This window comes from Convolutriloba macropyga, chromosome 2 (genome assembly GCF_964194025.1).
Source record: "Convolutriloba macropyga chromosome 2, txConMacr16.3, whole genome shotgun sequence".
Taxonomy (NCBI): domain Eukaryota; kingdom Metazoa; phylum Xenacoelomorpha; order Acoela; family Convolutidae; genus Convolutriloba; species Convolutriloba macropyga.
In genome coordinates this window covers 2,732,123-2,756,027 of record NC_134469.1, presented here as the reverse complement: position 1 = coordinate 2,756,027, position 23,905 = coordinate 2,732,123, and the positions used below count along the sequence as shown (strand labels likewise).

At 35.5% G+C, this 23,905-nt stretch overlaps 1 protein-coding gene across 2 annotated transcripts in view; it reads right to left on the bottom strand.

Moving 5' to 3' along the window:
- Positions 1-1,769: 1,769 nt before the first annotated feature.
- Positions 1,770-23,905, bottom strand: part of LOC142335060 (putative protein phosphatase 2C T23F11.1) — a 30,334-nt gene continuing 8,198 nt past the window's right edge. For both annotated transcript variants that reach the window (XM_075383391.1, XM_075383390.1), the window contains exons 3-7: positions 23,354-23,503; positions 18,400-18,601; positions 12,469-12,632; positions 5,708-5,853; positions 1,770-2,062 (exon numbers count right to left, since the gene is read on the bottom strand). In XM_075383391.1, the coding sequence (XP_075239506.1) occupies positions 1,874-2,062; positions 5,708-5,853; positions 12,469-12,632; positions 18,400-18,601; positions 23,354-23,503 (851 nt within the window). In that variant the 3' untranslated portion in view covers positions 1,770-1,873. The remainder of the gene's footprint in view (positions 2,063-5,707; positions 5,854-12,468; positions 12,633-18,399; positions 18,602-23,353; positions 23,504-23,905) is intronic.

Sequence of the window (23,905 nt, the reverse complement as noted above, 5' to 3'; positions counted from 1 at the left end):
GTCATGACAGAATCTTTGTTTAAGGTCCGTGAATATCTTTTCGCGTTCTGGTAACCACTAGTGAGATCTCTTGCATCTATGTGAAGGTTAATTATATATTTGAGACAGAAACGCATCTTTCCTTAAAAAACTCTTAAAACTTCTATTCTTGATTCTGGTGTTTTTAGATTTCTAATATTATCTATGCATCAAGCAAAAGGAGATAGTCTGTCTTTAGATATAACATGTCCTAAGAACCTCACTTTGCTGAAAAGGAACATCGTTTTATCAGGTGTTTTAAGGTTTGTTTTCCGAAGCAATGAGTGATACTCTCTTAGAAATGTAAACAATTCTCTCTTATCTTTTTCCTTTAATAGGGTATCGTCTAAAAAAGCGAATGGTTGATTGCATTTTATAGGGGGGGGGCAATGCATAGCGCATTAGTTTCCAGAAGAATTTGGGTAATGGTTTAAGACCAAAAAATGGTTGAATGGTTTCCAGTTATTTGTGTCATTAAAACGGTTAGTGGTTCAAGGGGTCACCTAGATTTACTTGTATCTGTAATAGAATTCAGGTATCAGTTATCTACTATCAATGACTCGTTTCACATACTCCTTCTTAGGTAGTATGATAACAGGTTCAACAAACCAACTATTCATATCATCGTTTTCATTCAGCTCTGATTATTCCTGCGTGGATTAATTAATTCATCCATTAGTTTTCTAATTTATCTCTAAGATGATTGGGTATTTTGATAGGAGGTTGCATCTGCAGCCTCTGTCTTTGGGGGTAGATGGAACTTATGTTTATATCTGCCAATAGCATACTGATTTTGTGAATAAACATCAATATCCTCAAGTTTTATTTCAATCAGCTCAAACAATTCGTATTAAAACCCAGCCATGCAAAAAATGAGTTTCGACAATAAAAATTTTTGAAGCCTTCTATTGAATTACATTTTGAGTCCGTTAAATTGCATCATAACAACTAATTTTAATACATACAGAAATTTTTAATATCTCGCATCGAACGGCTCCTGAAATCAAGAAAATGAGAGTTAGGAAGGCAAAACTGAAGATGAGAAGAAGGGTGGAATTAAGCACGGTGGAATAAAGGTGGAATGGTATGATGGGAAATGGAATGAATTATACAGAAGGTCACTAGAGCAACTAAGTCAAAAAGCAGCATGAAATTTCATGTCAAATTTGTTATTCAGTTTAGCTTGACATACGTTGGAATGACCGCACGTCCGAAAGAAGATATACTAAGATCGTTTCAGCCACAATTTCCCATGAAATCGTAATCAAAATATCGTTTCGATTATGATGCATATAAACAATTCACGTGCAAAAAAATCAATAAACACAAATTTTTTCTTGCAGAAATTTTGCTTAAACAGCTGTACTGCGCTATCCTTACTTTTATATTTCAAAGCCCATAACAAATTTGACAGAAATGCCTTTGATGAATAAATTTGTGAAGTATAGCGCTAATATTAATCTTACAGCACAAAATAGACCCAAAATTTCACTGGACCTTCTCCAATACCGCCCACTTCACTTTTCATTTTCCTCAACATTTTGAATCCCCGCTACAATATATGGGAAAAAACTATGGGGAAAATTCCTATGCCATAATGGATAAAATGAGAATGGAATTGTATATCACATAAATGATTTTCTTTTAGCCTTACAGTCGTACGTATACGTTAACTGTAATGACTGGTCCTAATTAATATTTAGTAATTAATATCGAGGAATGGGAGGATGACAGAGAGAATTCGATAATTATTATTGAGGAATTTGATTGAGGGAATTGCAGATTGGAAAAGATCCATTCTGCCCTGTTGTAATACTTGTAACAATCATTCTTGTAACAACCAACAGTTTGCCCGCTAGATGAAGGTCGTTTCCTGTGGCATAAATTTAGAGGGCAAAGTGGCGCATCGAGTGGCCAAGTGGGAGTAGGGCTGCTGTTCCTGATCATTCAAGAAACAGATGAGTTGCACTGTCATGTTGTCACACCCCAGACCACCCATGAACCGGTCAGGAGCTAGACACTGGTCCATCAATTCTTCACAGATCTGCAAGACATCAGAGACTACAAACCTCATCATAAAGAGACAATTTAATTGTTCCGACCCACATTAGTTGGGGGAAGAAATTTATAGTCAATTGGTATTTTTTTCAGTCTGTTTTCGCCGGCCAAAATTTTTCGTATAAAATTTATGGGCGATATCATTTGGAGGTTCTCGATTGTAGATCATTTTAGTGGAAGCGTTTTTTGAATTTCGCCTTTTCGAGTTATGTGAACATTATTCTAATTTTCCAATTTAGTTTTAATCTCATTTGATCACGACGTTGCCTATCCTTCTTTCTTTGTCGTATCATGTCTTTTTTGTTCCCATTATTTTAAGTTCAATTATTTGCTTTACTTGTTTGGTTTCATGACATCAAAAGTTACAACTCATTTCTCTTTTTACATGACTTTCAAAAACCTTATAACATTACGAAGTAATTCAGAATCAACAAAATAGGGCACTTTACACAAATTCATGGAGAAGTTAATACTGGGCATTAACATCATTTAAATGTCACTAGTTTTGAAAACTTATATGAAAATTTGTAATTCTTCAATTTTTGACCCCGAATTTATGATCAAGTGTTTCAAAACTTGTTGAATACGCACTTCAAACAGATGATTTTGTATTATAGCAAATATTGTCGGTTTCACACCAGTTCAATTAATTTGATACTGCTTTCCATTCTTTCCAAAATATTCCCTAGCAAACGGAGGGCTTCCATCATTTTTCCCTCGTTAGCAGTTGTCATGAATGAAAACACAACAGGTTTTTAGTCATTCTCAGCAATTTTTAGAAATTTTACATTTGCCTTCAGATCTTTTACGTTTATCTTTGATAATTTGAGTCAATCTCATTAAATTGCTGATTTCTTCCATTGTTAACAACATTGATGTCAATTGTTGAGAAAAGTTCCATCAGACTTTAAAAAACCTTGCAAAATTTATAAGTTTCGGAAAACTTCGATCGAAAAACAATTGTGATATTTCAGTAAAGAATTCTGTTACACTGCACAGCGTTGAATGGGTGCTCAGCGTAAGCTTCATTTGCTTTCGATTTATAGTGGGGTCATAAGGGTTACCCAATATGGTTTGCCTCTGCAAAATTCCTAGAAATCAGTCCTAGAAATTCCTAGCTAATGCAAAAATACGGACAAAACCTACTTATAAAGTGTTCCGTTACATCTTTAAATTTTTCTTGAAAATCATCAAAAAAACCTGACCTATAAGTGCGACCTATAAGTGACAAGTGTGACCATAAGTACATGTGACCATAAGTGTGACCTATAAGTGTAAGCTGACCTATAAAATTCAATGAATTCTTAAAGTTCATGCATTCTATATATGGTATCCCTGCGACTGATTTCTAGGAATTTTGCAGAGGCAAACCATATTGGGTAACCCTTATGACCCCACTATAAATCTTGATGCTAAGATTAGTTTTGTATCTTGACTTTTTCGCACTGATAATGGGTATATATACAGCCGATTTTTGAGTTCTATTTCATCCCCAAATCCAAATCATCATCCTGATCTATTAATGAGATCTCAGGGAATCTTTCAACTGATGAATATGGCCTTGTCTTGTTATCTTTACAATGAAGAGCAATTTTCATCCATGTACGTCCACCTATTAAAAAAGGCGAAAAAACAAAAATTCTATAGATGTTCAGTCGAAGAACGTTTACTACGAAAAAGATGACCGTTAGTAAAAAAAATCAACCGAGAAATGAGAGCGTGTACTGTTCACTTACATATTCAATGAACTCAGTGATTACAAATACGGGAATTCAAAAACTCATTTATGCAGAACCTTAGTTTTTCAGTTATTTGTTTTTTTGCAAGTTTCCTTTGCAAGTACTGACATATATCAAGATTTTAACGACAAAAATTCAGATCTTCAATTAATACAAAGTGTCTGAAGCCAAAAGCAAACCTCTATTTGTCAATTCATAGAATCTTTGTAATTTCAAAGGACGTTGAGAAATATTTACTTTCTTCCCTTAACCATAGAAAGCAAATAAGGATTATCGGAAATGTGCGTTTGCGCAATAATCCGACTCGAGCTCATCTACATTTCTGACTTAGTTGTCAAACAAATTTGCAGATGAATAGGTGTTTGAGTTTAAAAAAGTTACACAACCAAACCACTAATTGAAACATAAACCAACAAATGTCGGAAGAATTGCTCTTGAACGACGGTGCGAGGCAGTTCAATTCAGGGGCGCAGCCTAGATCAGCTTTTCTTTATGGGTGCAAAGAAAAGTTGACCCCTCCGTGATTCGAACCATTAACCTCCTGCTCCGTAGCCGCATGCACTGCCCACTGCGCCATTTAATCCTTCATTTTGCGGTGCTTTAACCAATTTATATTAGCAACAAGCTTTACTTCGGAGTGAGAGCAAAAGAGATCACTCAAAAATGAAGAACGAAAGCGTGAAAAAGTCACTTGAGAAGTCAAAGAATGTTCGAGAAGAAAAGCGCAAAATGGTCAAGCGAAAAATTTGCATAAAAAGACCAACACGTTTACAACAATTGCTATGAACTTCATTTGAATACACTAAAATGACTAGTGACCGGTTGCGACTAGCGACTAAAAATCATGTATCATTATAAATATCAAACACAGATGATAATATTCCACCTAGGAGGCGCATGCTGAGGATCAAGAGGAGATTGTGGGGGGGGGGGGTGGGAGGTGACCTTGACAAGAATCACATCTTGTAAAAGATTAATTCGAAATCAATGGTGAAATTTCCAACGTCATATGCAATTAAGCTGGCAAGCATGAGACCGATATCTATTTGCTTTTCAGTCTGCTCTTTCAGAATAGATCATTAGACGATACAATATTTAACAGTTCAATTATAAATTGACTCGATATCCTCGTTCAGTTATTCTACGAGTAACGTTCGATGGTGACCCCTAAAGATGTTGGCTAACTATAAATTGTGTTGATCCTATTTCAGAGAAATCCGCCTTATTATAAAGATACAGCTGTCGCCAATTAAACAAAGTGCCTCGCCATAACCAGTATCAGTGCATAAACACCCATTGAGACACGCCCTAATGCAACAAAAGAGTTATGACAATACTAAAATTGGATCGGTTGAAAAATGATTTATTATAGCCTGTTTCGGATCTTTTCCGTTTGTGCCCCCCCCCCCCCAGTACGTTATGCTCCCCCCAGTGACAGAGCACGTATCATTACATAGTAAATCATTATGTAAAAATATTGCACGTGCGTCTGGGGGTTGCAAATAATATGCACCCACTAAGCTGGGGGGGCACAAACGGAAAAGATCCCCTGTTTCTTATATATGAGGTTTAGTATTTATCTCTGTGTATAGCAGTTCGGTTGTTTCAGTAAACCTTGTAGAAATTGTGTCGAAAACAACGTATTTACCGGACTCGATCGCAATAGCACTTAGCAAAAATAGCATTGACAAACCTTTATTATAGATATATGCACCAATAACTCAGTCTTCTAATAGCTAGGCACTTAGCCACAGCACCAGCAAAACAACTTATGAGAGTTATCAACCAGCAAAACAGAAAAGTTATCATAAAAATCTGATCAAAGTGTGGAGGAAATAGTACCCGGTCCCGTTTTTTTTCTTTTAAATTGAGACTAAAAGCAATCAGCTCACCTGTGCGGGTTCCATCTGTCTAGCAATTCTCTTTCGGCAGAAGTCGACAACTTCTCCATTGGTGAGCACATCCCAAATACCATCACATGCAATTACTAAGAACTCTAGCTCTGGACTCGAGGGTGTGACCGAGATCTCCGGGTACGCTATAAAAATAGAAGTCACAATTTAGAGCCACAATTGACGAGGATAAATTTTAAGGCAATCTTAGATCCTATACATATACCAATTACGGTATTCCGGTTTCTTGTGTACCTTACCAAGATCGAGCACTTTATTTGCGCTCCTAGCTGACGGACCATTAATGGTATTAATTAATGCATGCGAGGACTTTCGTTTAAAAAGCGCAAAAGTTCAAAATTGCGCTCTGTTTTGCCTGAAGAGAATTGCAATCAAACAACAGCTCTCGTCACCTTTAAGACCATACAAAAATTAACGCAAGACAGCAAGTTACAAATTGTATCATGAGCTTTTGATTAATATCTGCTAACATTTGGCTACAACTGTAAATTTCAAGAAACAGACCAATGAGCTTCCTTGTTTCACACTCATTTTTATTTTGATCTCCACTGGATAACTTTTGAATTAAGTATCATGAAATTTCTCTTCCGATTATGAGACGCCTGAAAACGGACTTTGTGGTCTAATAGCGATCTCTCTGGTGCTCTGTTTTTATCAGACTTGATCAAGTGTGTAAACAATTTATTGACTCTGTAAAGACAACAGTAAACAATTTATTATTATTATTATTTCCTATTTGTTGAGAAATATCATGTTTACTGATCTTACAGAACGTACTGTTAAGTTGTTTGGCAGAGGGGGGTATTATTTTTGGGATACGTCTTAATAGGCATTCCAACTCTTTTCTGACATTTCAAACCCTTTTGTTTGTCTAGTAGTTTGTCAAGAACTTTCAATGTCTGCCCCTTGAAAATTCTACGCCCTTACCTATACGTCCACTTGTTTCTTTTTAATGTAAAAAAGTTTGCTTTTGGATTACGTATTGAAATGTTTTTCACAAATTTTGTTACTGGCCTCCATAAGTTTTTGTTAAATTTCTCAGCAAAAACGAGTTGACAACAATTTTTGCGGAAACTATCTACCGATATTTTGATGGACTTATTAGGTGTGTGCGGCGAGGGGGCAAAGTAAATAATATGGGTGACATGAAAGGGGAAATAGGAAAGATCATGGGTGGGGTGCATTCAAGACGTGAAAAATTGCCCCTTGACGTGAATTTCTGCCTTCCCAATTTGTCGATTGCAGCGGATCTTTCAGAACAGTAGTGCTTTATGACAACACCATATTGATCTGAGGTTTTCCAGCTTTTAAATGTATATCACATTTCTGAAGACTAGAAGTCAAATGCTCAGACAAAAAACGGGTCAGACAAAAACTTACAAAAAAATTCATAAAAAAAAACCAAAATGACTGATGTATTCTTACTAAGATCGTTAGCAGCTGATATTTTTACGAGACACAATTGTATGATTGAGGCTAAAAAGGCCCTTTCCCTAGTGATAATGGCTGCATTCGAGTTTGCTATAAAATCATGCTAATTTTCGTTACGATGTTTTAAAAGTTAACAGAAAGCTGGTTTACTTTCACGTCGGACACTGAATAATTATTTCGTGAAATTAAGATAAAGGATTCGAGCTTAGCTTTAATATTCTGTATAATTTCTTTTAGCTTCGTTTGAGTAATTAAAAACAGCAATATTTTTAAATATCCTTAGTAAAAAATAATTAGTCATTTTTGTTACCTGCCTCCTAAAATTTAAGTTTTAATCACCCCTTTCTATCTATTGGCTTTAATGTGAGCTTCTTTTTCTAAAACAAAATAACTAGCAGAAACAAGCTTCAACAATTCGCTAGAAAATCTATCCTAAAAGTTGTTTCACTTCTAAATGAGAACAGTTCATGTTACGGAGATTTGAAGTGAGTGTAACGTCATATCTTCGAAACAGAAATCTTGACGAAATAAAAATAAGAAGGCACAAATAGCTCCGCTCAGCAATTTTTCGGGGATGGAAGTGTATAGTAGCCTGGTGAGATGGCCTAAGAGCTTCCTCAGACAGCTACTAAAATTTAAAAGTAGAAAATGAAATCGGATTTACTATTTTAGTGAAGTTCGGGTGAAAAAAGCGAGCGGCTTAAACCAAGAAATCAAGCATGAAAAGTCATTCCACAGATCAAATTGCACAAGCGAGCGATAAATTGTACAACAAAATGATAAACAAAATGATACAGAGAGACTAAAAGAATTGTGTAAATTTAGATCAAGTGTTTCATGCCTGGTTTCCTTGGTTAGTTCACATATTTGTTAATCACACTTTTATCTTTCGCACAAAAAACTTTGCGGGCTAAACAAACAGGTTTTTGACAGGCCCCATATAAAAGTATGCGCACTCACACTAGGACTAATGAAACAAATAATTAGGACTCAAATAAGTTGTTGTAACAAAGATAAGACCAAATTAGCACACAAACGCCCGACAATACCAAATTGGTGTTTTGCTAGACAAAGTAAGACCTGATAGTAGGCACACAAAATTGGGGCGCGATTTGGGGCAAGGCAAATAAGGCCAAGATAATTCGAGTTAGAAAACCTCGCGGTCATTGACCTTAGAACTTAGCTCCCTGAAACTACAAAAAATTCATCAATTCATTGCCCCCAGTTTCTTTACATTTAAATTGAAATTAGTAAGTTGACATAGTTGGCCTTGTTCCAAAATCCTTATCTGAACTTAATTGTCAGGCTTAAATAGTTAATTGCACGCCCGCGTCATGGACCACAAAATCGTCAACGCGCGACTTGGGAAGGCAACAGTAAGGCTACCTCCTGTGGCTGGAGAAAAGCCACAGGCGGAACATTTTCGGATATCTGACACGAAAACGAAGAAAACCAAGGGGAGCAAATCTACCTAAGAAAATTCTTTTGCTGCAACACAACAACAGCAACAACACGAACAACAGGAGCAACAATCGACTACTTATGAGAGCGACTTGTGAAAAGACGGAAGATTCGAACAAAAAACGCTAATGAGAATAAAAAGAGGAAAATGAGCATCCCAAATTCAGCGAAACTTAACTTTAATTCTATTTAAACAGTTGTATTGTAAGTGATAGTTTGGTTTCATCAATTATCAAAATTGAGCAACTTACCACTCATTTCTTTCGGCTTAACACGAGTAACAATAAAACAAGGCATTGTTCAACAACTCATGCCCACTTTTAAGTAAATGCCACCTCTATTTGGGCCCCTTGTTCCCGGTATAGCGGTCCCAGCGGGCATACTCTGCCACATCGGTGTCGTAAAACATGTAAATGTTAGTTCGAATAGCTCGGGATAGCATCTTTAAGTCTGTCATTGTAACAAAATTAAGATCATCCAGTCCATTAATAAGAGGGGCAGCGCCCATGGATTTTAATAGGTGGCGGTCAAGGTCTTCTTTCCGTAAGAAACCGAACAGCATTATTTGGTTTTCCACCCGGATTAGGATTGCCGGTCAAAATAGTACTAAGTGCAGCGCATACGCAATTAAAAACTGGATCAATAGTATCTACGTTTTTCGGTATAAGGATTGTAGGATCTTACGAAGGGGTGTTCTTAAAGCAATTATTTTCTAGCATTAGCCTTTCGTTTCTAACTAGTCCTAATTCGTCGCAAATTCTGTCAAGTGTAAGGCGTGAAGCATGAACCAAAAGCCCACTATAGCGGCGATTAAACAATTTGCTCATTGCAATAATCTCAGTTACGTATTACTTGCCGAATAATAGGCCGGATTCCCTGAACCTCATAGGAAAGCTCAACATGCTATATGATCATCTTCTTGACGTAGCCTTTCATCAATAATCCTTGCATTTCTGGAATGCAAGGATTTGAGTCCCGTCTCTTAATAAGGTTGAGTTCTGGTTTGTTGTACGGACTCCATAAGTGTTTAAAATGTTTTTTTTTCTGTCAGTTAACGAGAGACATTTTGTGGAATTTTTCAATGAAATTGGAGAATTGAATAATATAATTGGAAATCCATTGTTTTAATTTAGTAGTTAAATGAAAGCTAGTAGAAATTAAGGAATAATGAATAGGAATTTTTGTAATTTAGTGGTGTTTGCATTAAATCATTGAGCGAACAAGAAATAGCATGTCCACTAATTTCATGAAAAAAATGGCATGCCCACTAATTCCTTGAGTTTGCGGAGCAAGAAACATTGGTCTGTCAATCTCTGGTGCTTCTTCAGGGTCCCTAAATGTTCCAAAACCAAGCTTACGGAATTTCGCAACCCCCTCACCAAACCACTTGAACTGTACTTCAAGCACAATTGGTCTCAAATTTTAACTGAGGACTCCTAGGCCAATTGCTAACGCAATGAGAAAAAAACAAGCTTTTTCTGGTTCCCGAAACCGTTCTTTTGCCTTTAAAAAAAATTGATAACTGAATTTTTTTGTGCTTCTATGAAAGAAACAACTTTTACCAGAGTCAAAATGTTTACCAAAAGCTCATTCACACGTGAATAGATCAGATAAATTACCTTTTAATCGCATAGTATTAACGCTGGAAATTATGTTTCAATGAAAAAGGAGTAGAAAGCTAAGTTTTCCTTTTTACTTATGACCATTAGGAAAGGGTTAAAAAATGTTTAACAAACATTACTACATCGTAAGTTGGAGGCAAAGGTTCCCATAGGTTAAATCGAATACTTATCCCTAACTGGGAGAGAGTAAAAAGCAGCATGCATAAACTTGCATACGGATTGTTGAGCATGAATGGTGCCATTTTCTCGAAATCATCAAATGGAGTTAAACACACAACTCCGGCCAACTCGAGAAAACATTTACAGAAGATAAGTTGCATCCGGTGACTGACCTTCTACGCCCACTACTGCGCTTATATGCTAGGTCAAAAAGTTACAAACGACAAGTTACATTTTTGCTGATAAAATCTGATAAAATTGAGTAGCCTTAGGCACAAGAAAAAAAGATCAGAGAATTGCGATTCAATGAACAGCCGTTCGTCAAAAACTTTTTGATAGTTTGAGAGAGGAAATTGACACGTGAGCTCAACTTACCTAGGCAAGTGTCTATCGGCAAAAATTCTACAAATTCCTTAAGATTTTATTCGAGAGCAATTAAAAATCTTTCTCTCCCCTGTCGCAAATTTGTCCCAAAGTTGCCTGAAAACTTTTTCTTTTTTAAAAAAAACCTCCACCAAACCACGTGTATTCTTATGACTTCACAATTTCAATTCTTCGAAAAATAGTGTTAGCAATGATGAAAGAGGCTGTAAAAGATGCTGATTACGTCAACTACTAATTGGCTAACAAGCAGATTCTAGGAAAAATGGCCGAAATTGATATCTAAGACCTCAATTGGGATTGACACAATGCTTAAACAGATGACGAAAAAGCCTAAACAGGTGACGAAAAAGCCATTAATTTTTTTTCAAACAAGAACAAATCAATAGAAAATACGCCCAACGTTGATTGCGCGCAGCCGTTAGGCTAAACGCTGATCAAGAGACCGAGGATTAGACTAATGCACAGACAGATGAACGAAAATAAGTAATGGCCAGTAGAAAACGGTCAAAGAATTCGTCGAAATTTTCTTAATTTACACTAAAAAGCGGTCACAATTTCTATTGGAAAATAATTATCCATTAGTAAAAGTAAAGCAATTGAGTCCCAAATCTACAAAAAGGATGAAGTCTTTAAACTATATATTAGATCGAAACGCCTAATTCTGTTCAATCAAGATTACGCATAACAAATTAAAACTCTTGTTTTTAAGAACACCATTCTCATTAAAAGTAGTATATAGCTAAAAGCCTACATATATTACTAGAAAATCACCTCAAAAACCCATTCGGGATTAATGCAACAGAAATAGGATAGTATCAAAGCATCAACACAGATGTGCTTAAGAAATTCCATTCAGCCCAATCCCAGACGAAAACAAACTACTTCTGAAAAAAGAAAAACACTTTCTTAACAACTTTTCTATCTCTAAGCAAAAAACACACCCCCGAATGAATAAACAACAAAAAACTGAACGAACCTAATTCTAATAAAAATTTCGAGCCAAACGCTCTATTATAATAATTGACGGCGGCACGAAACGTCTCAGCAACTTTGACAATTTTAATCCAATGGGGTCATGAAATTCGAAACTTGAGAAGCCAAAGTTCTTAAGACGATGGCTGGGCCAGGCTTTACACTCTTACTTCCGATTTAATTACGACGCATCCGTTATTTTTAATTGATTAATTATCACTGTCTGCGCACTGCTGTGCAGTTTTTCTAAGCTTCCAAGTTTTAACGAGCCTTCTCTCGTTACCCCACACTTCTATTTTGGTTACTGGGCTCCAAGTCCACTTTATGTTAAACGCGAACCCTTTTACAGCCTGAATTATTCAATAAGTTTTGAAACTTTATCGGATAGTCGATATATTCAGTACAGTATTTTAAGAACACGCCTACAAGAGAAATCACAAATCGGGGTACCCACACCGAAGTGACCTCTGATCAGACTATATTCGAGCTCACGCCTCATGGTGCGCTCGAATTACATGCTCCGGAGAAGTTTTTGAGCGCACTTTAGTCTGGACTTGTCTGATGAGAGGTCACTTCGGTCCGAGATGGTCTGATCAGAAGAAGATTCGAGCTCAAAGTAGTCAGAGCCACTAGTCAAGCGTAATACTTTGATTGAAACATTGCCTTCTATTTAAAGCTTATATGTGACAGATGTTTTCATAGTTATCAAACCTGTTACAATTTGATCCTCAGGCCTGCGTGCTTTGTTGCGTTTGTAGTTGAAGTCTCCTAAAGCACGTGATAAGGCCAGGTTGCCATTAACCCTGTTGAACTCAACCCATCCTCCGCCTGCCAGGATACGACGCTGCTCGTCTGCGTCATTAGGCTTGTGGTCCCTGTAAAAATAGTCAGAACTTGTTCAGTTGATCAGTAACAATTATCTCTCCCACTTATAATGCCCCTCGTGTGATTTTTCACCGTTATAAAACATGCACGCTACATGAGTAAACTGCGAGTTAGAGTTAAATTTTCAAACCTTGTATATGTTGTATTTGACATTATAATACACAGCACTTGAAAAATAATCTAATTGGCCGGAATCTACTTACTACTAACCTGAGGTTATGATCAATTATCTACAAGGTAGTCATTCTGAATTTTGACGAGGCTAATAAATTACAATTATCCTTGGTTCTTTTCAAAAGATATCACTCGATAGATTCCGGCCAGTTAGGTTATCTTTTGATAAGAACCAAGGATAATTGTAATTTATTAGCCTTGCCAAAATTCAGAATGACTACCTTGTAGATAATTGATCATAACCTCAGGTTAGTGTTAAATATACTGTTTCAGAACAGTTTCAGTCAAAAATTTATACTATAGGTTTCCATATTGGCAAACAAGATAAAAACGTTATCGTTATCGTTCTTTTCTGTTGGGTACTTTTGGTTTCCTATAAACAGCGCTGCAATTTTGTATTTATTAATAACATTGGTTAACAAACTCTGCAATTCCTGTCTTAAAATTTTGCCCAGCAACTTTTTCCGAGAGTAAAAAAAAATGGAGGTCCACCTCACAACTTGGGAAACTCATTGATTGAAGATACAATTCCAAAACTCCGTCAGTCAGGCAGAGCTTGAGAAAACAAATTTCAAATTTGCTTTCTGAAGCTCTGTTTTACTAGCTGTGTCATACACTTAATATCCGCATTTGAATATTAGCGGAATAAGAGTTTTGGATAGACGAGTTTTGAATCAGCGCTGCCTGACTGAGAACTTTACTCGAAAAACATTAGGGGCCATTCGAGGGGACAATTTTGACTGCCTAGCTTAAAAATAGACGGTTCTAGTGTCCTTGGTAAAGGAACGGGGCAGAAATGTGGGGGTCAGACCCGAGTAAAATTAAAAAAAAAATTTTCACGCCATTAAATATGACTCAGCAGCGTTAGCGAACCAGATACTTAGCACCTACAAAGGCTCAAAGTGAACTGCACAGAGCTTAATGCTCTCGGGCTTCACAACTTCCACTGACGAAAAGTAACCGAGCGACAAAAGAATATCCACTCCAGCGACCGAAAGAATATTCTAGAACAAAAACGTCCGAGCAAAAATTTTGCACAAAAACCAGACGATTACAATTACTTTTTCTAACTTCAGAAGAGGGCAATTTAACAAATCAATATACCATTGGATGATTTGCTCCAAAACAACAGGCTGAGATAGTGAGGCAATAACATCATTAAGGGCCTTCGTATGTTATGAGAGCTCGTAGACCAATAGTGATTCAAATTGAAAAAAAAGCAACTTACAGTTGAAAAAATCTGATGTCAATTGAGTTCAACTGCTGAACTTTATGAATGAGAACTGGAGCGAAAAAATTCAAAAATGTTTAGCAGATGAAAGATCAAGAAACATTAAAAGAGACCAACAGGCCGACCATAAGTCATAATGCTCAACCCAGCCATAGAATTTTCTCGAAAAATGGTAAATACAACTTTTTGCATAAAAGACACATGACTACAATAACTGAGTTCGAGACTTCAGTGGCTCCTCAAAAAGTTCTTCCACAAACAATTTAAAACTTAAACCGACTAATGTCGGAAGAATTGCTCTCGAACGACAGGCGGGTGGAAAAACATTTGACCCCGCCGGGATGGGATTCGAGCCATTGACCTCCCGATCCACAACTAGATGCACTGCCCACTTGGTTATCCGGCCCTTCTTGTTGCTGTGCTGCAACCGATTTTATATGAGCAACAAACTCTACTTCGGAGTGAGGTCAATAGAGATCACTCAAAAAAGAAGAACGAAAGCGTGAAAATTAACGTGAGAAGTCAAAGAAAGTTCTAGAAGAAAAGCGCAAAACGGTCAAGCAAAAAATGTGCATTAAAAAAAAGACCAACACGTTTACAATAATTGCTATGAACTTCGTTCAAGAGCAATTAAAAATCTGGTTCATTATGTACATGACTCTTTCAAAGAACCAGAAATTTCTTGTCCGAAAAACTACTGGTTCAGGCCGCATTTTCACTATTTATAAAAAAGCTACACTATCATTTTCCGCTATAAATATAGACCATTAAATTTTTGCTCAAAGTTGATTACTTTTAACAATTGGATCTTCTACGCTGAACAATAATAATATCCGAAGTCGTCTGATTTCGCATAAAAAGCTCGTGAGTCTGAAAGCTTATTATTTTTACAATCCACAGTGATCATATTAGGGAAGAGTACATTTCGAGCATGGTTCAGCAAGAGGTTGGATGGTCATAGCACGCATAAATAGTTGTGATAAAAACTGAACTATTTTTAAATGAAAAGAACACCTTTATGATAAAAACATAGCCGGCAGATTGCCGGAATAGCTGCGAAAGAATAGACCTGCGTGCCATATAATAGAGATAGAAACAGATACAGATCTAAATTGAAAAATAAATCGACGCCGCTCAAAAAACTAGGCTAAAAAACATTCAGCGATAAATCAATAAAGGTTGTTAATATTCATTCCACAGAAGCCTCTTATTAGGGACTTTTACAGCACATATGAGTTCCTTTGACCTTAAACAAATTCAAATTAAACTTAAGTTTTAAAGTGCAAAAGCCATTTTATTGAGTGAGGTAAGTCACGTATGATCAAAATCTAATCACGCAAATAACCTAAAAAATTATCGCTAAAGCGAGTGAGAAATGACGTCACGCACGCAAATGTCGTAGTGAGAGGAAGAAGTCATTCAGAAAATTTGACTTTTTCAGCTTTGCTGTGTGAACAAATGTAAAACGAAAAAAGAGCGTCAGACGACGAAACAAAAAAACATAGCCGGAAGAATTCCGGAAGCAACTCGAAGCACCAAAACTTCACAAAAAGCTGAAGCCATTACCTTTTGTATGAAACCATTAACTCATAACCTCCGCGGGTCTGATCTAAAAATCGGTGAAATTTAAACCACTGTCACCAAGAGAAAGAAAATGCAGCAAAATTTTATTATTGAAAACGTTTGGTAACGTTAAAAAAGTCTGAAATATTTAGAATGGTCAAAAAACTGATAGCCTGACAAAGCTGACAGGGCCATCAATTGCCCTCAGATAATTAATGATTCTAATCTCAAAAAGATCGCGAAAGCAAACGGCAGATAAAAACTTCAAAAAAGACAGGAAAGTCAAAATTATTCAAAAAACAGTCCTCAAACTTAAGAATCAGAGAACCACTACAATTAGATTTCTAATCACGGCAATTAAGACAAAAATAATTCATAATTCTTCCTTGTTGTATATTTGCTAGACAACAAGATTTCATACTAATTCAAAAATTAAATTAATCATAGAAAAACAAAAGCAACAGAATAATATTCAAAGGCAAACAATCGTCTAAAAACAATACCCAGCCCGGAATAAAAATGCAATGAATAGTAATAAGTCGAAATGTTGGAAAAGACTTTCTAGCAAACTCCCAGTACTGCCTTTTTTTGAATTAAATCAATTGCAAACCGAAGAAACCAAGATCTAAGAAAAAGCTGAATTCATTCAATTTTTTAACAACTGAAACAATCAATATAACGAAAACAAAAGTAGGTGCCAGGACAAAACTAGAATGATACAAACGAGAATGTGAAGAATATGGACACAATGTTAGGAACAACGTAACAAAAAGACCAATTCTTGAATTTTGAAAGTAAAAAATCAAATTTAAAAAAAAAATCAAGAAAAACGAGTACATTTCATTGATCAGCATTCGAGACATAGAAAAGACAACGAGTCATTCGAGACAAAAATCCAGCTTGCTGAACAAAATAAAACAAGAAAAAGCAGAATTCAGACATACGAAACAATGAAACATTTTGCAAAAAGTGGTCAAAAAATATTTAAGACTGCATTTATGAAAAAAATTTATCTGTTTTTTCTAAAACTTAACACCAAAAAATGATCGAATTTTTATTGAAGCGAAATTAAAGTGCCTCATCTTCCCCAAAATACTATTTCTAGTAATTAAAAGCAAAATACAAAAAACTGAAAAAAAATTGCAAAAAACTACGAAAATCGGATTAGCAAATGTACAATTTTATGAAACAAAATTACATCGAGGTAGAAAGAGGCATTGAGTATATGAATTATCAAAGAGAATTTGCCATATTAACTGATTTTTGACAAAAAACAGCTAAAAGATCCAAAAATGAAGAAATTAATAGAAAAAAAAGCCAAAAATTAACTAAAAAATCAAAAAATATGTGCCAATTTCGCATTTGAAACGCAATTTCAGGCTATGCAAAATGCTGTGCTAACAATTTCCCGGGTTTACATTTCAACATAGCATCGATTAAAAATTATTTCTACAAAAAACCAAATTACAAGCAAAAAAACTAGGTCACTTAGACGAAAAAACGGCTAAAAACGGTTATCTATATGTGCCATTCAGTCAAAAAACTACTTTTCAATGTCAAAAAGTCATTCACTAAACGCAGCGCATGATCAAAAAACTTCTCTCGCTCAGAAAAAATTAGTTCACACTGCAATTTTACTCGCTTTCGCTTTTAGGTCAAAACATCGTCTGAACGCATAGTACTTCCGGTAAAAAAAAAACCTTAAGAAAACCAATACTCCTCTTCGAGTCGTAAAAAACCAAGAGCACCGCAATATAGCTACGCTCAGCTTACAGCTTCGCAGCTATAAAAAAACATAATGCCGCATTTTGTTATGTCGAAAGATCACTTAAACCCTGTTTACATATATGCGTAGCTCTGTACAGTAAGCAAATTAAGAAAAGTAGCGTTACCTGCAATTAAAAGACAATTCACCAAAAATACTCAATGCAAAATAATTGATTTCCAACCTTTACGTTCAACATTACGCGGCCAGTCGGAATTCGAGAAAATTTACTCAATTTTGTCACATTTTTCATGAGTATGTTTCAAGAACTCGGTTATAAGCGTGCATGCAAACTGGTGGCAGTAAGCAAATTAAGTTCAAATTAACCTCAGGTTTGGTTATATGTCACATTTTTATGATGCGTTCTTCCGTCTAGCGTTAATAATAGTGACAATAGTTTGTCACCATCCTCCGCGATATAAAAGAACTCATTTCCACCAGTTACATTTGTCCACGGTTGCAGTATCTAATTATTAAGATAGTGTCACTTAGACCCAAATGAATGATAACCTATTTGGAGATGCATTTCAGAATAGTCTCTCTCGATACTAATTGTGGATTAAAAAGACAAATAGCAGTTTTGCAAGTTCCCAAATCGCTGTTCACAAGTCTTTATTTTCGATCTTAAGTAATTACAAATAAAATTCGGACAATAAGTTTTAGGCTAATTACATGCTCAAAATCGTGGAATTGGGTCACGTTCATCTGTGAATACTGGTGACAAGGTGAAAGCCTTCTCTATCATATAAAAAACTTACTTGCACTAGAGTTGAGACCCTAATTTTTAACGTGGAGAATTGTAACCCAAAAATTGGTTACGAAATATTGAAAATTCGTTTCCACAGAGTCCAAAATTTTTGAAATTAGCCTCTTCGGGCACGTATTCAATAGCCCGACTGAAAAAAAAACAAAAGTACAGGCATGTGTTTTAATGAAACTTGATACAATTTTGGTTATCATGATATTGGGTAAATTTTAGGCATTTTAATATTCTGATTTTGGGTATTTTGTGGTGACCAGGTACCTGGATATAGGCACTGCGTGACCAGCCAGTGAGAGCACCGCGCGGGAGTCGCCGACATTGGCGCAGTAGAGACTGCCTGACTTGATGAGGACTGCGATGGCTGTGGTTCCTGCCAGGTCATGCATCAGATCCTCACTGTTCATCATCTCACTGTCCAACTGCATGAAAGACTGCCGCAGACTGTCCTCTACTGCTCCCTTTTCTATCAACACAAACACCGCATCAAATTGTGCTAAATTTTAAAAATCTATTAATTACACAATTCCTGGAAAACGCCAAGTTCTTTGGGAAGTTGGACTGACTCAGCAAACGATTACTTGAGATTATTCAAAAATGAAGGAAAGAAATGCAGCAACACAGATTTTTCTCCTCAGAAATATCATATTGCTTCTTCTATACTTATACATCTTAAAGATCGATGAAAAAAAAAAGAAGTTCCAAACAAGTTTTGTTTAATCCATTTTCCACTAAAAACTGCCAATAACTCCACTTTCAGAAATTGTTACCACTAAAAACTGCAGATAACTCCACTTTCAGAAATTGTCCTAGCTTGTAGAAGAGTGATATGATAGAGATAATTGAGAAGGTACCATTTTCACATTCAATTTCTCAATACAGAAAACTAGCAGTTCGAAAAATTTACGAATCGACATTTTACACACAGCTGAGCACAGGGAGTTTCAACTGGAATTAGAGAAAATGAAATATTTATCGGTTAGGGGATATAATAGGCCCCTATGCCAAGCAGCAATTGGGATTTCGTTTCCATGTCAGCGTCTTCCGAAAAAATATAAACGGTACAATTTCGAAAGAAAAACCAATTCGAAAGATTAGGCACACAGCAGTTTTTCTTTGAGCTTAATCTGTCAAATTATTTGCTATACCAGAAAATGCATTCGTTTCAATGACATTTATTTTTTTCCGTTTATCTTGAGCTTTATTTGAAATGTTCTCTGATTTGTCGAAAAAAGTGTTTATCAGTAGAAGAAGAAATCTCTGCCCACACATCTACATCAGGATTCGAAAGTGATAGCTTCATTGAGCTCAACCTGACTCAATTTTCAACTGACAATGATGAATTTGATAATGACTTAACATTAGAAAAAGAAATGATAAATACGAGAAGATACCTTACCTCCTCGACCTAAAACTTCTAAGAAGATAAAAAAAATTGTCAAAAATTGTCCAATAAATTGTTCCATACAGATAATTAAAAATAAAGTATCTAGATAAATTTCTTCAAAATGATCATCAGACTACAAGTTTATCACACTCTTTTATCGCCACTGTTTATATAGGAACAGTTATGATAAAAAAAAGTGTGATAAGCTCATAGACTAATGACGAAGCAAGAAGAGAATTTATTTCTCTGATACAAAAAAGCACATTTTGTAGTGTTAATTGGGCGTTAGCGTGTTATTTCAGCATTAAATTATGCAATTACCATTATCGCAACAGGCGCTGATTACAAACTATTTGGAAATGAAGATGTCATCAAGGTTGTCATAAAAAATTATCACAAAAACAAAACCTACCAATTTTAGCTGTCTCGGCTATCGCGTTCCCACCTACTTATCATAAACACGGAAACCTCAAAACGAAGGACTTTCAATTCCAAAAATGATTGAATCCATTATTAATAAACTCTTGCCCTGCTTGCTGTAAATGTAGTAGCCTATAATAAGTTTGGTTGAAAAATATTTTCAGCATTTCTTTTTAAAGAAAACTTACAGTTCGTTTTTCGCGTCCTGCTTCGGCGAAACCAAAATCTAGTAGATACTTAACTGTCCAGAAAGATAAGGAAAATACAGCTAATTTTCGTTCGGAGACAAACCAAATGGGAGTATTAAAATTTCTGTGAGCTGTTTAATTTTTCCTGGAGAAAGGTGCACAAAAAGTCCAACAAATTTTCATAAAATTTGAAATGAAAAAAAAAACGAAGTTAACCAACCATTAAAAGACACAGCGAAAAAATTCATGGCAAATTTCAACTATCTTTCAAAAACTTTTTACAGAATTTCTCTACTTTCTATTATTCATAGGCTCTATTTGCATTCGATTCACCCATTATTTAAACAATCCAGAAAAAACTTCAACAACTGCCGAACATTTGCAACCTTTTTACCTTTTTAAAAGATCAAGATATTATCTAAAATCGAAGGCAATGGCGTGAGAAACATTCACAGCAAGAGCAAAGCTGAAAAAGGAGCTATTGTTAAAAAATGTTAACACTTATATCTCTTACCAGATTCTTAGTTTGATATCAGGAATAGAAATCACACCGCAGTAAAAATAGCTACATGACAAAAACTTTTGAAAAAATTTAAAAACTTCAAAAGAGCCATGTTTGTTTAAAAAACACCAAATCTCTTACTACACAAACCAGGAGAATTAGTGACATGTTTTGGAATGAAAAACAACCGACTAACGTTGGGCAGTTGATCAGAAAAGACCAGGTAGCAGTTGGCTTCGGCAGTAGTCAGCTTTGGCTTAGAGAGGAAAAGGAATGCACAGAAAAACTAAGCGAAATTTAAATTTCAATTCATTCTTTAGAACAAGCGGGATCAAAGCCGTTAGAACAGAAAACAAAACCTTAAAATCTTATGACTATGAGCTATCGCTCATTAGGAAGCCTTTATACATACAATTAAGGAATTATGCAACAAGAAAACTGACAAAAATTTCTTTGAAAAAAAAAACTGTTTCAACGTCAAGAAATTGAGGAGCTGCGATTTAAATTAAAAAATAACTTCAATTTTATCATATTATAAAGCCAATGAGACCTGTCCAAACTGAGACTAAAAACCAAATAGATTTAGAAACACGGTCAGTACTTAAAAAATATCAAGTAGCACGACCAAAAAAGACTGACAGAACTTAAGAAAGCACCGGACAATGTTCAATGGATAAAACAAAGTGAGCAAGCATCCAGAAAAAAATCTGAAAAATAGACAAAAAGTTATGTTTCTAAATTTTTTATTTACTTTTCTAAAGAAACAATTACTTCATGTAAACACAACTGTAATAACTTATAACTGAAATCTTCTAAAATTAACGGAGTTCACCTCAATTTCCTACATATGTTCTAAAACAGAAAAGTAGGCAATAATAACTATCATGCTATCAAAATGCCATCAAAACAAGTTGAAATCAAAACAAATTGAAATCAAAACAAGTTGAAACCAAAACAACTTGAAATCAAAACAAGTTGGAAAGGCTATCAAGAAACAAGTTGAAATCTTTTTTTATTATAGCCTATTGAATCCAAGAGAGCAGAGAACAATAGTAAACTAAAACAAACTGCTTGAAAAACTGCTCTTTCACTCGCTAGGCAGAAATTTTTCACTATTTTCTCGTTCTTTCGGAACGCGCAAAATCACTCAGCCCACTTTCAGCGAAATTTCAAACTAATCTTTGACTCCTAAAAAGACAGCACCCCAAAACAATTAAAGTACTTTGGATAGTAAAAAAAACCCTGTGTGATGCAAACTCTCCTCGAGATGTAAAAACAGCAGGGCTAATATGATAACAGTAAATTTCTTTGAGAGAAAATGCTAGGTCTGCTCTTTTCTTTTCGCGGCAAATTTTTAAAAATGGAATAGAAAATACTCAAAGTCAACCTTCGAATACCGCAAAAATTGGAGAAAACTTGGAATCCAGTTTCAGACAGATTTTGGAAAATTTGTGACTGTTTTCATCAGAAACACAAAATCAAGAAAATAATTACCATTTCGTGGAACTATATAACTCTTAAAAAAATTGTTTCAGATATCAGAGATAAGAAAACATGGATACAGTTGCAAGTAATCTAATTTTTACGCATTCTATTTTTTATTTTAGGTCAAAATATTTTTCGATCAAATAGTTTAGTTGCAGGTTTTTAATTATCAAATTATACATAGCCTCTCAAATGATATTTATGTACCATATTCCCATTTTTAACTAATCTCTTTCGCCAATAGCTAGATTTTTTCACACAAACCCACCAGATTGCCGGAAAATAGTCGTCGTTGATTCCCATAACCCCGATTGAGACTAAAAAAGCGAAAAGATTTTTTTACTAAACCACTTTTAAAGTGCGAACTATTTTATTTCATTTCGTAGTTAGACATACTCCTGTTCGTCAATTAGAGGCTACAGGGGCAAATATCAATACCAATAGGCATTAAATATGGTAACTCAGACTTAAAAGAACAAAGTTAAGGAGCGGACATCTAAAATTGGGCTTTATGAGCTTATCCAGTTTCTATTTTTGGTTCCAATTTTTATGATTCCGTTCAGATTAGATTGCTTTGCTAAGCAACTGATTTTTATAATCACTTCGATCAGAATTATTGAAGAAGGAAACTAGTCTAGAGAAGTCAAAAAGATAATGCAGAAGATCGAAGAAGCGGCAAAATGAGGTTAAGCAAAACTATTTTTTCGACAAAAAACAGCAGGACCATTGGCAAAAAATTCCAATGAAAAACTCGAAAAAACATTTAAAAAGTTTCAAATCGCCGTGTGTGAACAAAAATTAGCTCTCGCAAACCAAAAGATTGTTCATATGCCACTTTCGCACTCTAGAATTTTTCACACTATAATTTTTTCATTTTAGAATTAGAGTGAGAAAAATTCACGCTTCAAAGCGTTTTAGCTCGCTTTTTTTTGCTCAATTTCCTGTTTTGGCGTGATCAAAATCCCAACAATTTGCCTTCAAAATTTTCGAAAATGTGAAATAAGTTAACAGATCTTTAAAAAAAGACAGCACACCAATGCAATTCAATTTTTGGATTTTTTTAAAAAAAATAGGACCGCAATAATAGCCAACTAAGATGAGGGCGGCTATTAATAGATTGAAAGTAGACTGTAGAAACTTAAAACTGAGGTTGCCTATTACTTCGGCACGTAAAGTTTTTTTTAAAAATGAAACTTTATGTTAAACCGATAGAGCAAAGTTGAGTGAGTAACTTACGGTAATTTGTGTTGTTAATTAGTCGGAGGTGTAGGTTCCGACTAGCGTAGTCTGCTATCCGTCTGCCCCCGTGGCCATCGAACACTGCAAAGTAGTTCACCCCCTCCTCCCCTCCCAGCTTCAGCTCCACTGTGTGCGCATCCTCCATCGCTGAAAAAAATGACACAAGTGGGAGCTGAGCTTTGTTTTCACAGGATTAATTTTTTCAGCCCATTTTGGGCGACCGAAAAATTTCTGGTAGAAACCTGTGAGTGGAATCATAGAAGTAGTTGGACGTTCTCTGTTGACTTTGTAGGCAGGTTCGTTATCAATTGCGCTTCTTTCGAAACGCTGTTTTAGATTAGTAAATATTTGGATTATTGATGGTGGATTACAAAAACTCTATTAATTTTTTGATGTATTAGTGATTGCAAGCCCAAGCAAATCGCTGTCCATGGCCACACCTATCATCCTCTGTAAGATGTAATCCCGAAACCACAACCCGATTATCGCGGCGAAGCGAGCCCACCGTCCCACCAGGGACAATAAACCATAATCTCCAAAACTAACAGC